General features: G+C 35.9%; 1 protein-coding gene across 4 annotated transcripts in view; it reads left to right on the plus strand.

The window, feature by feature from the left end:
* The window catches only part of SNX14 (sorting nexin 14), a 48,821-nt gene that overhangs the window by 15,874 nt on the left and 14,933 nt on the right, over positions 1 to 18,014 (plus strand). For 2 of the 4 annotated variants that reach the window (XM_018077877.2, XM_018077878.3), the window contains exons 7-21: positions 1,514 to 1,598; positions 2,900 to 3,056; positions 3,335 to 3,410; positions 4,265 to 4,309; positions 4,394 to 4,474; positions 4,589 to 4,703; positions 5,388 to 5,543; positions 5,811 to 5,935; positions 6,261 to 6,319; positions 9,772 to 9,798; positions 13,429 to 13,561; positions 14,740 to 14,941; positions 15,908 to 15,991; positions 16,114 to 16,214; positions 16,489 to 16,600. In XM_018077877.2, coding sequence (XP_017933366.2) covers positions 1,514 to 1,598; positions 2,900 to 3,056; positions 3,335 to 3,410; positions 4,265 to 4,309; positions 4,394 to 4,474; positions 4,589 to 4,703; positions 5,388 to 5,543; positions 5,811 to 5,935; positions 6,261 to 6,319; positions 9,772 to 9,798; positions 13,429 to 13,561; positions 14,740 to 14,941; positions 15,908 to 15,991; positions 16,114 to 16,214; positions 16,489 to 16,600 — 1,558 coding nt within the window. The remainder of the gene's footprint in view (positions 1 to 1,513; positions 1,599 to 2,899; positions 3,057 to 3,334; positions 3,411 to 4,264; positions 4,310 to 4,393; positions 4,475 to 4,588; positions 4,704 to 5,387; positions 5,544 to 5,810; positions 5,936 to 6,260; positions 6,320 to 9,771; positions 9,799 to 13,428; positions 13,562 to 14,739; positions 14,942 to 15,907; positions 15,992 to 16,113; positions 16,215 to 16,488; positions 16,601 to 18,014) is intronic. The other 2 variants (XM_018077879.2, XM_025895725.2) reach the window with 1 other exon arrangement.

Consider the following 18,014-nt stretch of genomic DNA (forward strand, 5'->3'; position numbering starts at 1 on the left):
AGGAGGTTGACCTTACTTTTAGGCAGTTCTAATCAATTGTACTGGCTTGTCTGGGCTGGCCAGGCCAGATCAAAGCTGTTCACCTCAAATATTACTGGGGAATGTGCAGGAATATGTAATATTCTCCTTGTACAATTGAATAAAACCCCAGCTTCTCTCTCAGCTCTGGAGGCCTTTGGAATTGCACTGTCTCCTTCCTTGTCTGGTAAGAAGCACTTTTATGCTGTATGGAGGAGGGATAAATTCCATTAGGAAAGAAACTTATTCAAAAGTCTTAGATTTTGAACATTTACAAGTGTATGTTTTTACATCCCTGAGATGTCTTTTGCTTAAAATAAAGAGCATGCAAAGTGTAAATCCATTTCTAGATGAGTTTCTGTGAAAACTGCTGCAGTGGATAAAGAAAAATCCCTTGAAGCTGTACAGGCTGGGGACTGACTGGCTGCTGAGAGAAGCTCTGCTTGCTGCAAAGGGCCTGGTGTCCATGGTAGGCTGTAAGCTGAATATGAGCTGTCAGTGGCAGCTGACAATGCCAACAGCATCCTGGGCTGTATTAACAGGAGCAGAGACAGTCAGTCAAGGAAAGTGATTATCTGGCTTTACTTGATGCTCTTTGGATGATATCTAGGATATTGATCCAGTTTTGGGCTCCTCTTTACAAGAGAGCAGAGCAGGTTCAACCAAGGGGCCACCAAGATGATTGGGGCTGGAGGAGGTGACTGTCTTCATCCCTGGAGGTTTTCAGCACTAGGATTGATAGAGCCCTGAGCACCCTAATCAGAGCCTGCTTGGAGTAGGGCTAAGAAATCCCAAGGTCCATTTGTACCTGACTTGATCTATAATTCTCCTTTCTTTTTCTTAACCATCAAAGAAAATTTAAATGCAGGACCGTAATACAATCCTTGATTAAATCATACATGTTTTTTGGCTTATGATCACATGGTATCATTGTTGGCAGCAATGGTCATCCTAACTCTGTAACTCAAATTATCTTTTGGTTCTGCCATCACCTGAGGTGTGACATTTTTTCTGCATTTGTGTAGGAGGGTTTCTCTTTGCTTTTAGTCCTTGTGGACACAATTGCACAGTGTTAAGGTACAGAAGTACTAGAAGCAGAGCATAGTTAACTTGTTGCTTTTGTTGGTGGTCAAATCTTCACACAGAACTAGGCTTCATATACTGTGATGTGGAAATCACACTGTGTGTATAGCAATGGAAGAATTGTAATAGGAATGAGTTGACAATAAATATGTTAACAGTGTCATTTATGGCATTTAGTTCTGCATGCTGTTACGTGCTTTGCCCAGAAGAATGAGCATACTGTCAGTTCATCTAGAGAATTCATTAATTGTTTCTTGATGATTTGTTTTTTGCTTAGAATGGGGACATAGAAGCAAATTATTATGTTTGTTGTCTGTAGTAATAATAATAATAATTATTATGCTAGTTGTCTGTAATAAATTTTGACAAAAAAATAGAACAATTTTGGTTTTATTTTTAAACTGTTCTTTAGGTGGATATTCCAACTGTTGTAACAAAGAAGATGCTCAAGGCAGCAATGAAACACATTGAAGTGATAGCCAAGGCCAGGCAAAAAGGTAGTGTAAAGACCTAATGCATTGTCAGTTCCAAAGGGCAAGTTTGAATGTTTCTTTATGCATGTTTGAGATTGATTATATTGCTACGTCTTTTCATCCTCATGCCTTCTTTTAAAATAAAATAGTGATCCTCTTGCATTTTTCTTCCGATGATTGCAAAGACTGATAGGGAAAAAATTGCAGTACATATTTGTACTCTCTGTTTTGAGTTTTATTTCCCCACATTGAAAATACTTAATTTCTGTCTCTTTATGGTAAACAGGAATGTGTTTTTGTCTATTTAGAGCATTCAGGATCATTTACCAGTGCTTCTTGAAGTTTTCCCTTTATATTCCAGATGAGCAGTTATAGATGAAAGGATTTGTACGTCTGTGCACTGTACTGTAACTCTAACTCATAGATAGAATGATTTCACATCTGCCTTAGTGGAGTTGATCAGTATCTCAAAAAGTTAAGTTCATGTTTGTAAGCCATGGAGAGACTTTGACCAGTAGTATATTTAATTATTATCCAAGTAAAAGTATCTTTACAAGTCTAATGTAAAAATTATATTAAAACTGCACATCGAAGGAATATTTGAAAACACTTGCTGTTCTTATCTTCCTTTTTTTCACTGGCTGTGTTCCACAATACTGTATCTACTAAATGTGGTTTCATTCAACTTTTAAGCATAGATGTTTACTTTAACTGGAGTCATGAACTTTTCTTCCTTCCCTCAAAACTTCTGCTTGATATCCATAAATATATGCTATTGGTCCTGTGAGTAGTGGGTAATGAATAACATGAATTATGTTGGATACCTTTCATGGCACAACAATGATGAGATACTACTAGATAATCTGGCGGTGCTGTTTACGCCAAATTTCATGTTTCCTTTGATTTCTACCAAGGAGTGGGAAACATTTTTCTTTAGCAGCAAAGAACTGTATTTTAAATGTACAGCATTGAAAACATAGCCATTTTCTTCAGTGTTTTAAAGGAAGAGACTTGTTTCCTAAGGGCTGATGTGTGAAATAGCAGCTGAAAATGAGTTCTTTGATAATTATAGATGAGTAAGCATTCTGGATACCATGCAAACTGCAGTTGTTTGGTGAAGGAATTCTTATTTTAGTGTGAGGATTTATTTTTACATACCCAGGCTTCAAAGTCTAAGCCAAGGTTCTTTCGAAAAGTTTCAACATTTTATTCCTTTGGCAGTTGTATATGTACTATTTACTTTTTAGCTCAAATGGAAAGCAATTACCTTTTGTTTCACAGTAAGAAAAAGCTGAAACTACTTGTAATACTGTTTTTACTTTCAGTAAAAAATGCAGAATTTTTGCAGCAGGCTGCTTTAGAAGAATATGGACCAGAACTCCATGTTGCTTTGAGAAGCCGAAGAGATGAACTTCACTACTTAAGAAAACTTACTGAACTTCTTTTTCCTTATATTTTACCCCCAAAGTCAACAGAGTGCAGGTATAGAATTTATTTAGAATTGTATTTTTTAAGGTATCTTCATATTATGTAGTACAGTAATTTTGGGAAGTGAAAGAATGAACTCCAAAGTGATTCTCCTCATCCCTCCTTCTTATCCCTTTGTTTATGATTTTTTTGATTTGTCTTTAAAATAGCATGCTTACAATATTATTAAATCCTAAAATATTTCCCAGTAGTATATAACAGCATTGGAAACTTCACTTAAAAAACTATGTAATCTCATACTGGTTTGGATTTTTATTTTCTTTTCTTTCCAGATCCTTGGCTCTTCTGATAAGAGAGATTCTTCCTGGTTCTGTTTTCCTCCCCTCGATGGATTTCTTAGCTGATCCCGTAAGACTTTGGAGGACAAAAATAATGTTAATTTATTCAGTATTACTGTTTTCCTACTAAGTATGTTGTGGGTAAAGCAAATGATGCAGAATGATTCACTTGCTGTGCATTTTGACTGCATAAAAGATAAAGGAATCTTGTGGCCAATGGTTTCGTTTGTTCATGTAACTGGTTCGAGTGTTTAACTCACTAAACTGACTAAAATAACAGTATTGGTGTGATCTCTTAAGAATGTATTTTTAATGAAGGACTACAACTCCTGTTAAATGGGAGAATGCTGTGCTAGTGTAAACATCTTCAAATTGCTGTTGCTATATTTAAACAAGGGCTGGAGTACTTGAACTCTAGTTATGTAGATCTTTATAGCAGTCTGAGTGAAACAAACTTTTTTGCAGCTATATTGAAATCAATACTTTTGTCCTTAATTCTACCAATAAAAGGACATTTAATTCTAAAGATGGAACACTCCCATCTTTGATTTTGTTTATGCATGTATTTTAGTAGGCAAAATTGCAATACTTATTGCAGGCATCACCTAGCTGCAAACAGAAAGTACTGTAGCTATGGAAGTATTAGTTCATTAGATCTGTGCTCACAGTAAAAGTACTTTGTAGAGCTTTCTTCCGCTGGTAAAGAATGTTTCTGTGCAGGTCTCTTCAGAAATTCCCTGACTTGTAAAACCTTGAAGAGACCACTGAAGGTCGATTCTCAAACATATGTTTCCAGACTTTGCTTTTTAAAAAGTATTAAATATAGTCATAGGCTTAAACTGGGGCATAACATAGTATTGAAATGATTTTCATCTATTTTGTTGAGTTTCTTTAATATTAATTTTATATTGTGTTTTCCTGCAGGACACTGTCAACCATTTGCTGCTGATCTTCATTGATGATAGTCCAGTAAGTACTGACAAAGTTAAAGGAGTAGCAATTTGTTCACCTGTTAAGGAAGCTTTCTTAACAATTGTAATTTTTTTTCTGCAGCCTGAGATAGCAACTGAACCTACTTCTTCACTGGTTCCATTCCTTCAGAAATTTGCAGAGCCAAGAAATAAAAAACCATCTGTAAGCAACATTTATTTCCTTTCCCGTTTTGAATAAGTGTTTTGCTTTACCTGCATTATTTATGTACTCTCTGAAAGTTTGAAAATTGGCTGACTGCATTTTTAACTTACTCAGGTACTGAAACTGGAGCTGAAGGAGATCAGAGATCAACAAGACCTTTTATTTCGGTTTATGAACTTCCTGAAACAGGAAGGGGCAGTACATGTGCTGCAGTTCTGCCTGACTGTAGGTAAGATTGCATACGTGTGCTCAAGTTGTTTGATTATCGTTAAGCATTTGTAGGTTGAAGTGAATATTTAGTCTCAGAAGTCGGCAGCATTATTTAGCAAAAGATTACCTTTCAGAATCTGTGTTCACTTACTTTAATGTGTCCCAATTCTTCAGTGCTAATCTTGGCAACATTGATGTTGATGTGGACTGTAGGGCTTAAGTGTATTTCTGTTTATTGATAAAAGTTACACACTTTAAAATAGAATATTCTTGTAAGAAAAAAAATTCTGGCCACTGATACAAAGTACAACTGCCTTTTTTTTTGATATGTGGTTACTAAAGTATTTCTAAAATGAGATGTTCAGCATTACAATTTTCAATTTGGTAATTTAGGAAGAAAAAAATCATTATTCTGATTCATTTTTATGCCAGAATGACTTAATGGATTTATGCTTGCTGTGATAAGGAATAAATTGGTTTAATTGCAATGTATTTTTAGTAATTTTATTAACAAATCTGAATTATAGTTAATAAGAAGGCAACTACCTTATTACCTAAGATTTTGAGCTGCCTTGTGCTTCTATTAACTTTGAAGTTTTACAGATTGCTCTGTCTGCAGGAAGATGAGTTGATATTTTAGGGTTCTTCAAGATGATATTTGTTCACCAAATTGATCAAGAAATGGTTTTTCTTTCCTTCCCAGAGGAATTCAATGACCGAATTTTGCGACCAGAACTGTCAGATACTGAAAAGATGTCTCTTCACGAGGAAGTACAGAAAATTTACAAAACTTACTGTTTGGATGAAAGCATTGACAAAATTAGATTTGACCCTTTCATAGTGGAAGAAATTCAAAGAAGTAAGTTTGAATTTGAAAGGAATAATATACATTGGAATTTAAGCAGCATTCTGTAGTAAAGTGAAGAAAAATTTAGCTAACTATCGTCAGTTTTAAAAATTATGATCCCCTGACAAATCCTTGATTTGTCAGTTTATTTCTATTTTTATTTGTAAAACTTTTAGTACATTGCAAAGTAATCACAAGCTCAGACCAGGAAAAAAACCTATGAACTTTTTACGTCTGTATATATATCCCTCTCTATTCATAGTTGTAATTTTTTTATAGTTGCTGAAGGTCCATATATGGATGTTGTGAAACTTCAAACTATGCGGTGTCTTTTTGAAGCTTATGAGCATGTACTTTCTCTGCTTGAGAATGTTTTTACTCCAATGTTCTGTCACAGTGATGAGGTAAGTGTGAAAGATTTGAAGAGTAGTCTTAAAAGCAAGATTGTCTTTTTTTAGGATAACGCTGTTTACAACAGTCATGCATATGTAGAACTCAAAAATATGGCTTCATTTTCCACTTCAGTTAGCATTCCAGAGCTGGGCCAATCTCAGTAGAAAAACTGAATTTGTTCTAGTTCAGTGCAACATCACAGAACAATTTGTGTGATTATGGTCAGCTTGCCTATTACTTCTGTTCTTGTTTCCCAGATTTTGCAATGTTGTTGCCCAGTAGGCTTTACTTCAATTAACCCAGTGTTTTCTTTGATACCTTATTTGTCTGCTATAGTACTTCAGACACCTTTTAAGAGGAGCAGAGTCACCAACACGCAATTCAAAGTTTAACAGGTAGGTATGGTAGAGTTTTTAAGTGTTTTTCTTTGGTTGTTAGTTAAAAGCATCAGAATATTAAACCATAGGAATTTTGCTATTGCCTGATATTAATTTGACTAAATTTTTAGCGCAGCTTTTTTGTTTTTAAATGAACAAATTACATATTAAAGGAGCAAGCAGTATTATACAAGATATCTCTTCGCTTTGAAGTGTTTTATATAAAGAATTTAAAATGTGATTTAGACCTCAACATTTGAGAAGAGGGAAGGGGAAAATAATTGTACAGTGAGAATAAGATAATGTAGAAATATAGTTATGGTTTAATTGACTAAATATATGTAATAGCTTTTTAGTGGTGCAAAGCTGGGTCTTCTGGGATTTCAGATGTTAAAGGGACAGGTACATACAACCAACCTGTATGAGAATCTCTTCATTTTGTGACAAGGAAGATTTGCCATGTCTCCCAGGTGAAATGTGCTTTCTATCCCCCAACTCCATTGCAGAAATGTAGTGTCAGAAAGCTTGTTTCTGAGCTCGGGCTATGTACTTACAGACCTCCTTCAGGCTCCTTAGGGCCTGTGGAGAAGAGCTTCTCCTGTGGTGTGGATGGATGATCTTCCACTATGGGGCTGAGTTGATAAACCTTGAGGTCTCATGATTTCTTGTCTTTCATTTTATATTGAATGTCATAGACTAGCCCAACTGAATTGCTCTTATGGCCTAGCCAAAAGAAGGAAAACTTCAATCTTTAATTTGGATGGGCTTGCTTTCTTGGTATGAAGTAAGATCTGTGGTATAATGGAAAATGCTAGTGTTTACAATCTTAGATGGTAAACTCCTCTAGAGGAGTAACAGCAATTTATTTTACCTTTTGTGCTTTCAATAGAGAAACACCTAGCAGCAGCTCCCTTGTTTTGCAGCCTACCATGAGATGTATTACTGGGACATATCTTTCTTCCCTGCTCCTGTTCTTCAAAAACTACATGGTTGTTCTCTTTAGTATAACTCCATTGGTGACATCCTTCATGTAGTCTTTGTATTTCTTGTAGATCCAGGACTGGAGCTTTAGTGCAATGCTTTCTCACACTGGTGCTGGGAAGCTTCTGTTTCTTAGCAAAGAGGCATGGAATGCAGCTAGACTAAACTGCATTTCTTTCCTACAGGGTACTCCACTAGAGATGGTGACCTTAAAACACACTTCACCTTCTGTTGAAAATGGCTACGGGGTTTCATCTAGACATTTAAAGCTGCTTTCTGGTTTCTTTCCCAAAATTATTCATGTCAGGGGTTGGAAGTATCCCCTCATACACTTCCTAAATCTAGTTAAAGTATGAAAACATTTAGGTCGCTTCCTTGGTGCTTTGCTTTTAAAAATAGAAAGGGTGAAATTATAGGCAGTCTCTACCTGGAGTTTTTGAAATACTTCTCTGGCTACAAAATAAGCGAATTTTATTTGGGGACTGTTACAGCATTAGTGAAAATGTGTCTGGTTTACATTTTGGAACAATCAGAATGCCCTCAGTATGTATGCTTATTTATGATACTAGATTATATTCCTGAAGTGGTACTTCAGTGATTATTTCCATGAAACACAGTTCCTATCTGCAAGTAGTTTGCCTGTTGCTTTGGAGTTTCCCTCTGCAGAATTTGGTACAGTCACTGCCAAGGAGGGGGAAATTCCATCATAACAAAATAACATTCCATACTCATGGAATTATTCCAGATGTTATTCCATACTCTTTGTCCTGCCTTCTCTTCCCTTTTCTGTTATTATTTCCACTTGAAAGAAATCACATGCAAAGAGATGAGGTTTTTTTCCCATATCTTTGATGCTTTTGTATGGGTACTGTGTGTATATTGCACAGATACTGCTGGTTGAAAAATCAAATCAAGGAGTAGGTATGAAATCCTGGTGGAATGTGCATGTGAGTAATGTATTGAAACATTTCACTTGTTGTAAGACAAGAAAATTATGGAGTTTCTAGAAAATGCTGGTGGGAAGGTAGGAAGAAGTGACTGTGTAATTTTTTTGTTTGAATCATTTCTTTGAACTGTACAAAATAATCATAGCTTTTTGCATACAGATTGGACAAATAATGTGTGCTATGAAAACTCCTAAGGCAATACGTGGGAAATCTCAAGTGTTTCTGGAATCTGAAGAACTCACATTGAGAATATTCTGACAACTTGATAACTAGCTGTAGTTGTCAACAGTTTTAACTCATAACGATGTTTTCTACCTGATGTTTAATGTGTGTGGCCAGTGATAACTGGCGCTCTAAGGTCCAGTTCTGTTGCCTTAATTTGGATAGAGTGAGAGAGACGACAAGTATTCCCTCTCCCCCTCTCATGGTTATGTATTTATAATATATTACTACATTACTTAAAGGTATTCGGGGTTGGAAGTCTAACGAAAAAAGAAAAGCTGTCATGTAATATAAGCACACAGATTCTGGATAGCTGTGTATCTGTCTTGATTTTCTACATGCCGTGACCACAAATAGAAGTAGATACATGCTGATTTCTCATCATTGGGATAGCAATGAAATTAATGTTCTTGAATTTAAAGGGCCAAGTAGAAAAGATGCTAACAATTTCAGGGAGTGGTTAGGAGTAAAACCCGTGGATTTAAGTCTGCGAACAGTTCTATGCAGTGTAATAGTCACCATAATTTCTAACTTGGTAGGTTATGTTTCCAGTTTTGCAGTTAACATGGCTAAAGACAGGGTAAGATATCTTACAATCAGACCCTTCTGCAAAACAAAATCTAAAATTTTAGTATTTTAATATCAGTTTTTCCAGAATTCAGTAGCTCTGGAGAATTAAAATCCTATGTTTGGTGACAATGTTAATGTAGAATGTTACCAGATTATGTAGAATATCAAAAATACATGACAATTCGTAAAATCTGTGGAATAAAAATTGAAAAAAGATATTTTAATTTTTAATAGTGGCTTTTACTATATCTAATACAAAGGGGGGGTATGAGGTGTGTATTATTACATAAAATAAATCCACGGCCTTTTCATTGTATTGCCCAAATTAACTAGATTCCTACATGACTTCTGAACATAGGTTATAGAAAAAGTTAGCTACCTGTTTGGCATTACAGATAGCTAAAAGAATGAAAGTTGTTATCTGTAAATTGTCATTTGCTTCTGTGAATGTCAGTGAAGACCTGAAGGTTTTAGTAACTGAAGTTTTAAATTCAAAGGCCAAGATTGTGGTGATGAAATGTGCAGGCACTGTTCACATTTCACTTTCTTAGGATTTTAGGTCAGAAACTCCTAATTGTATCACCTTTTTTGTTAATCCATGGTGATGGTCAAAGCTGGTTCAGTTTTGTTGGGATAGGTATCTCAAATGTGGTTGGTTTGTTTTTTGGGGTTTTTTTGGTGGGCTTGTTTTTTGATTTTAACATTATTTCTGCTGGGCTCTGGAGGTAATTTATGTGCCTGTTGTTGCAGAAGTAGCCTGAGTTTGGATGACTTACGGTAAGTCTATCTAACACTCAGTGTGTGTTAGTTACGCTGCATCTCTTGTGACTTCATCACACAGCCTTTATAACAGTAGTTAACTTTTATATGTAAAAAACATGTGAGTGTCTTCTTTAGACTAAAGTGCATTTCTCCTCACAAAAAGCTTTACTCCCCATGTCCTCTTCACAAGTGTTTAGAAATTGCTTAATTACTAATTTCACGAGTTTACAATACATTAACATTGCTTGCTGTTAACAGTTCGTCCGTTGTCATTTGTTGTGAAATATATTTGAAGCTTTTTTTTTTTTGGCCTGTGACTGCTAACTACCCCAATATTTCCTTTACCCCATGTCATATTTCCAGATCCTGTTTGAGATTTTATCCACTTAAGTGCTTGTTTTATCTTGCACAGCTGTATTCGGAGTGATCGTTGTCTAACATCGCATGCATATATAACCATTTTATTATTATTATCAAGCACTCAAAAACAAGTTCCCCAAATTAGTTCTCTCTGCAGCTTCTCTTGTAACTGTTACAGGTTTGATGACAATATATGCAATTTTTTATAATTGGCTGTAGGTAGACTGTGACCACTTAATAATGCCTTAATAGCTGTTCAGTGGTTTGTTTTCTCATTATTTGTGCCTCTTCAAATACACACTATCCAAACTTCTTAATGGACTTTTCCTTGGAATTTATCAGAGCATCAGTATGGCATAAATTTCCCTCAAGACTAGTATATGAGTATCTTTCAACTTCATTTTTCAGGTTAGGAATCAAGGTAATTAGATGCTTTTATATTTTATGTTCCAGTTCAGTGTGTTGAGTTATAATTTGCTAGATTGTTGAGCAATAAGGAGTACTTGAGATGTAAATGCAGCTCATTGATTTTTCAAGTGTGGCAATATGTGCTCAGCATTTCTCCTCATTGGGTGTAGGGGTTTTAGTCAGCCAAAAAGAAATGGTACTCTGATTTCACATACATATTAACATCTAGCCCATCTGGTATATACAACCGATCTGGTACTTTTTGACCCAGAGAGGCTCCCAACAGCATTCTTCATCTGTGTAGCCCTGGCTCATCACTTGCCAAGATCTGTTTGATGCACTGAATGAGGGAGGTATCCTGTGGGAAAATAGTTTGGCAACCATCCATGATTAAAGAATGCCATAGTGCTTAGTGGCACTACTGCAAACTTTGGTCTGCATTTCCCCGTTATAGAGCGAACAACAATTTTAATTTTTTTAATGTTAGGTATGTGTGGCTCCTGAAATGTTTAAAAAAAAAAAAGTATTCCGATATTTTGTTGTCATCATATTCCAACATTCATCAGGAATGTTGGAACATTTAGGCTCTCCACAGAGGGCCCTGCCAAGAAAGCAAACTATAGAATGACCATCTAATAATGTTATTACGTGGATTAGCACCAGAGGGAGTGGGATACTCTTTCCAGCGAGTTTTGTATATATATATTTGTTGACAGTAGCAGAGTTGACAGGTCTTAAAAATTCTAATCTCTATTCTAAACTAGCTACCTGCTATCCTCTTTGGTCCCTCATGTCTTGAGCCTGCCCCATCCTAGTCCCATCTCTTTCCTCCTACCTAGCATCAAGTTCTTTCTCCTATTTCTGCTTAGCCAGTGAATATATTAGATTTTCATCCTAATGCCTGTTTTTGGTATATATTTTTTTTTCTTGCTCCGTTTCTTCAAAATGTCAGTCATCCTGCTGTCTGTCCATATCCAGCATCCACAGATTTTTTGCCATGTTCATCTAATGTGGTTTGTGCTCTGTGTGCTTGCTCAAGGACTTTTACCAAACCACTCCTTTGTTCTCTCTGTATATGGAGAATTTCCGTGTACCCTCTTACTCACCAGTATTTGTTCTGAGTTTATCTCTTCCTGTGAAGGGAATCCCATCCTAGTTTGTCACTTTATACTTGTCCAGTTCAGTGATTGCTCTTTATTCACCTGGTGTAATCTTTGGGCTCAGCACTGGGGCTGAAGTGTTGGTTTCCTAGCTGTCAGGGTGAGTCCTGGCCCCATACAGCTCAGTACAGGCACAGGTGTATGCTACCTTCAGATGGAGCATGATCAGTGTGGGAAAACTGCTTTGAGCCTGGAGTACTCCTATCAAATCACAGAGCTAGTGCAAATTAATGTTTTTGCTGAAGCTCTTGAGAATTGCACAGGTTTTCACAGGAATGATGAAAACTTCCTTTAAGAGTCAACACAGAGGTCTTAATTGTTAACCTTCCAGAAAAACTAGTTTTGTCTGATTGAGATTTGTATTTTCTAACCCAGTGTTGAAGCACTTGAACAAGAGTCAAGTAGCAACATGAAACGGTTCAGTTCAGCACGGTAATGTGTGGTACAGGGTGTTTAAAAATTGAGTAAAATTGTTCAGGCATGGATTTAGACTACAAGCAGCCAAGCAACCTTATCTTTGCATAGCAGAGATAAGTAAGATAGATGGTTCCAGTCTGCTTTGGAGCTCATGATAATATGAGATGCAAAAAGCAAAAGATTTGGAAATTACGCAATTTTAGTCAAGTACACAGTCTGTGTAAAATTATAAACAGGAAGATCATTAGTAACACACACGTATGGTTGGAGTCAGCAGTTGATCTTGTCTGCAGGGTTTTATAGGCAGTGAAGATTTTTTTATCCGCTGATCACTACTGTTCTGTTTGTACTACTGTTCAGTAGTCAGTAATTTTTTGTTTTAAAGGAAAAAGAAACAAGATATTTTTTGTCCTCCAAAGGACCAATTGTGTTTTTAATATCGGTCTATACATTTCTTTTGAATCTTTGATTCTGCAGTTCACTGCATCGATTTTTAACTTACCTGTCAACTGCATATATTGAATCTAAGTAACTGCCAGCCGATTCCATATTCAACAGAAACTTTTTTCTTTCCAGAATTACTAGTGTTTCTATGCATGAAGTAATCTTTGGTGTCAGGACTCGTGTAAGGCATAAGAATGCTACAAAATCTGTTCTCTCCATAAGGAGTGTGCTTCCTACCCAAGACTTTACAAAGTCTTCATCTTTCAGTCAGACTCTCTTCAAGCCAAGATTCTTCAGTTGCATCTGTTTTCTCTCATGCTCAGTCTTGCTCCTTGAACATTCCTTTTGTCTGTCCTTACTGTTTAAAAATTGAGATCTATCTTGAATGATACCTGTTTGTAAAATTCCATTAAGAAAGTTCATCTAACTGCAACATTTAAAGTACTTGGCAGGAGTGGATAAATATTTAAATATGAGTACATGGAAAAGGACAAAGTTAATGACCTTCTCGATGTGCATGCCTGTAGCAATACCACAGTTTCTGCTGTCAAAACAAAGTTGTTTTACCTAGCTAATTGTTTATTCTATGTCCTGAATTCCTAGGATACTATTCCAAGAGTTTTCTTGTGGTTAAACATATGGAAATCCCGTCTCTCTTAAAAGTGTAATCAAGAAATTTTGCTGATTGATCAGAGAACAGAATTATAAATAAATAAATTTTAACCTAAGTGGAACTGTAAATATATTGTCTACTTGTTTATAGAGTTGTCTTATCTGCAAATGGTGTGCAATGGCCTACTGAGCAGCTGTGTAATAATATGCCTTGTGTTGTGAACTGTGGCTTATATGATTCTAGGACCACACAGAAGAGAGGAGAATCATTTGGAATCAGCAAAATAGGGAACAAAATAAAAGGTGTATTCAAGAGTTCTGCAATGGAAGGAGCTATGTTGCCAAACTATAACTTAAACGAAGGAGAAGATGACTTCGTGAGTAAAAGCGTCTTTGTTGATTTGGGGTGGTTTGGTTTTTTTCCTTTTTTATTTGAAAATGTTAAGTTTCTGCCATCCTCACTACAAAGTTTTCATGTGCTGGCTTCTGATTAAATTGCTTTGTATTCCCTGTATTCATTCAAAGGCAAGACCACATTCCCAGTTAGTGTGCCTCTGAGCTTATTGCCTTAGTACATAGAATTATTAAAAGTAGCAGTCAGACATTTTTGTAGGAAATGAATTTTTCTCTAAAAACTTACCATGCCTTATTACCTACATTTATAAAATGGCATGTGTAGCATTGCATACGTGGCTCTTCTGAAGTTTGCTACAAGACTTTAAAACCATAAAGTAGTGGAGAAATTGCTGTCAAGTTAGTCTGTGCAGCTTTTTCTCTGAAGGACAGGAGCAGCAGTCCTTTCTTATTTGTCTTGGGTGTCTCCCTCAATGCTTTTCTTCCATGTAAACAGCCATGGGTACAGCCAATGGTAGAATTTATTGCATGGGACATTGTTATCTGAAGCACAATTGGGGGACAAATGGAAAATTTTTAAAGGCAAGAGGAAGGAATTGGTCAGAAGCTGTAGGTAGCCACGTATTTTTTACAGAGTGTCTGTCAGTTCAATCTTTTGAGCTGTTCTAACAACCAAAACATTTAAGTGTTCATCACCTTGATAAACTGCTAGCTTATTTCCCATGCTTATTAGCCTGAAGCTAAAAGTGTTGATGTGAGTTTGTATTATTCACCTGGTTCAGAATTGTTTTCAGAAGAAGGTGAGAGCACTCAACAACTTAGAACTCTAGATAGATTTGGTTTTTTTTCTTCCAGCTGTCTCTCCTTTAGTACTTCTGTGTCCCACTCCCTCTTCCTGAAGTATCATCTATGGAACTTGATAGCACTGTAAAAATTTTCTGATCTCACTAAAAGTTGCTAATTTCAAATTAATTTGCAGCGGATCTAAACCCAGAAATTAATCTACATGGGATCTCCATTAATGAAATGATTTCTTTTTCTTTTATTGCTTAGTGACACATACTTGAAACTTGATTTATGTTTCATTGCCTTATAGAAGTTTTGGAGAGGTCGCTTGTACCAGTTAAAATAGAAAATCTGTGTGTTTAAAACGGAAATCTTTGTGTTTAAAATAGAGATCTTTGTGTTTGAATCTTTACAGATTGAAGAAGGCGTTATGGTGATGGAAGATGATTCTCCTGAGGAGGCTGTCACTACCCCAAATACACCCCGCAACCTTGCTGCATGGAAAATTAGCATCCCATATGTAGATTTTTTTGATGATCCCTCCCTGGAAAGAAAAGACAGAAAGGAGAGAATTCCTGTATTCTGCATTGATGTAGAGAGAAATGATAGAAGGGCAGGTATGCAATGTTGTGGAAAACCAGTGTCATTTAAAAGTGAACTCAAAATTATTATAGCATGCTCTCCTCTGATAGCTCTTGCAGTGTGCTTTGCATATGTGTTCTGATTTTGAAATAATGGCTTGAAAGTTATGAGGAAATGCGTTTGAGAAATAAATGATCACATTTTGTTTTTGCAAGTTGAGAACTGATTCCTCAGCATGAATCAGTTCTATCAGTTCTATTTAGACTCTGTGCCAGAGTTCGAGATGTTCTCTTTCCAAAAATATTTATCCTACAGTTCACATTAACAGGCACCTGGCTTATTTTTCTTTCACCTACTCTGAACTTTGGAATAATGAGAAATAAATAACTTTTTATATAACCTTAAAATATAGTTCTTAGAAAATTAAAATGTTTTGCTTATTAGGAACTGTACTGGCTTGCAGTTAGTTTATCAGTATCTAGACAGCAATATATCCATATGAAGTGAGGGAAAACAGCATCATCCAGAGGCTGTGTGTATTTGTGTTAGTGAGACTAATAATAAGCACAATAAGCAGAAAGTATTTAAGAGTTATTTAGTGATATCTTCCAGGATTAAGAATGATCAATGTTCAAGCTGATGATACAGAGGACTGTATTCAACAAGTACTATTTCTGTAAATAATTTGGTTAAAAGTTTGAAAATAGATCTAACATAGCATCCCACATAAATTTTGAAGTTATGGAGCACTTAGTTGTTTAGATTTTAGGAATCCTCTAAATGATGTGATAGTTACCTTGCTAGTACCATATCTGCCTACCATATCTATCTGTCTAGTTATGCATTTCAGTTTAACACTAAAGGTATCTTAAAGTTTGTTACTACAATATAGGGGACTAAGGTCACTGAGATTTTTCCTGTAATAATCCATCATACGGTTCCTTTTGCTAATTTGTCTCTCTGGTGGCATAAAACCTGGTTTTTGACTTTTTTTCCCCCAGTTGGACATGAACCTGAACACTGGTCTGTCTACAGGAGGTATCTAGAATTTTATGTGCTTGAGTCGAAGCTTACAGAATTTCATGGTATGTTCTCCATCATCTGGAAAACCACTTTTCCCCTGCTGTGATTATCATTCCTTATGATTATCATGTGTTACAATGAAACCAATGTTTATTGCATTACAAGAATAGTTTATCTCTGTTAGGTACGTTTCCTGATGCTCAGCTTCCCTCAAAGCGAATCATTGGCCCCAAGAACTATGAGTTCTTAAAATCCAAGAGAGAGGAGTTTCAGGAATATCTGCAGGTATCAAAAAAACATTTGGACTAAAGAATATTCTGAAACTAATGATACAAAACTAGTAAAAGAATATCTGCTTCTTTTGTTTGTTTCCAAGAACTTTAGTTACAGAGTTTGCCCAAGGGTTCAGCTGGGCAAATAAAACTTGTTAAAGTGACTGAAAACAGAAATCTATTGCAAATGACGATATCTATGGCAATATAATGCTCTTTGAATTTTTGCTATAGAGAAACTGATTTTTAGAGACTAAAGTACTTCTTTATTTCCTTCTGTCTCAAAGAAACTTCTACAACATCCAGAACTGAGTAACAGCCAGCTTTTAGCTGATTTCCTGTCCCCTAATGGAGGAGAGACTCAGTTTCTTGATAAAATGTTACCCGATGTGAATCTTGGTATGTAATATGCTACTTGTTTATGCTGACAAATAGTAATACTGTGGATGCTGTGATTGAGTTCTGTGATTCTCTGAATGATAGTAGTAATGAATAGATAATTCTTGTGGATGTGGAAAATAAGAACTCTGCTCCTTCACAGCCCCTAAAAGCAAGGAAGATATGCTGATACTTCTTTCTTGAAGAAAAAAGACCTTTTTGAAATTATGAAGAAAGGTGTTTGTGGTTGCTTTTGAATTTTTGTGTCAGAAAGCAAGATGATAAGATTTCTATTAATAAATTTCATCATTCAAGAAGATTTACGGTATTGTCACAAGTCAAATCTGCATGAGTCTGTCATTGTTTACAGATGAGATGGTATGAAGAATTTTAATATAAAACTATCTTTGGATTTTAGTTGATTAAAATCTGTTTATTTTATTCTGAAAGCTACCATATTTGATATTTCTAGTCTTAGCTAGTGTTAAGATCTTTTTTAACATGAACTAGTTAATAGATTTGAGGCAGTGGTGTGTGTGTGATATAGGCAGGTCAAATGGAAATTGAGAAGTTGTGAGATTTGTGATGTCTAATGTAAGAGTTCATAATAAATGAAAAAAGTAGACTGCAGTGTGACTTTACAGCTTGGCTGCAGTGTAGCTGTCTCAGAATAGTGGGCCTGAGCTGGTGAGGTCAACCTCATGTCTTGTACCACTTATTGTTCTGGCACTGGTGTGGTACCAAAAGCCATGTCTGAACTGTCACTGCATTTCTGCATCTCCTAGTCCTGGTGTGAACCTGCTGGGGCTTAATGTGCTTTATGAGTTGTTGAATGAGATTTTGCTTTTCATCATCCAGTTGAAAGGTTTTGTTTTTGTTTCAGACCTCTCTTCTAGATCCAACAGTACATTGTTTAAAAAAAGCTTGTAATTATGGTGTTTACTGTAATGCATTTCCTGCCTGACACTGTGCTTCACTTCCATAAACAGCACTATAACAAGTCTTGGCATTTCAATAGGGCTTTTTATGAGGATGAGAGTGTGTATTATTATCATCTGATCATTTTACATACTTTCCGATGTAAATTTCAAATTTAATGACATGTAGATAAAAAAGTATTACAGTAAATGTAATGCTTAAAATAAAACTAGTCCTGGACACTTTCATTTTTCAGTATTCCAAGTTACTGTGCCATATCCTGATAGCCTTATCAGGACAGAAGAGCTGATTTTTAAGGTCACAACTGTAACCTGTCCAATTTATAAAATTTTACTCAGAAGGGTTTTTGAGGCTGGATCTCCCCAGAATCCCTCTAGATTAGCTGATCTTTTCATGGAAAGAGGAGAATCTTGATTATCTTGATTTCTTCTGTGATGAGTGTTTATGATTCTGTGAAGAACTTAAGGACAGGGAATTTTACCTGTACCTGGTGTTG

The sequence above is a fragment of the Manacus vitellinus genome, unplaced genomic scaffold (assembly GCF_001715985.3).
Source record: "Manacus vitellinus isolate BGI_N305 unplaced genomic scaffold, ASM171598v3 scaffold_4_pilon, whole genome shotgun sequence".
In the NCBI taxonomy this organism is placed as follows: Eukaryota; Metazoa; Chordata; class Aves; order Passeriformes; family Pipridae; genus Manacus; species Manacus vitellinus.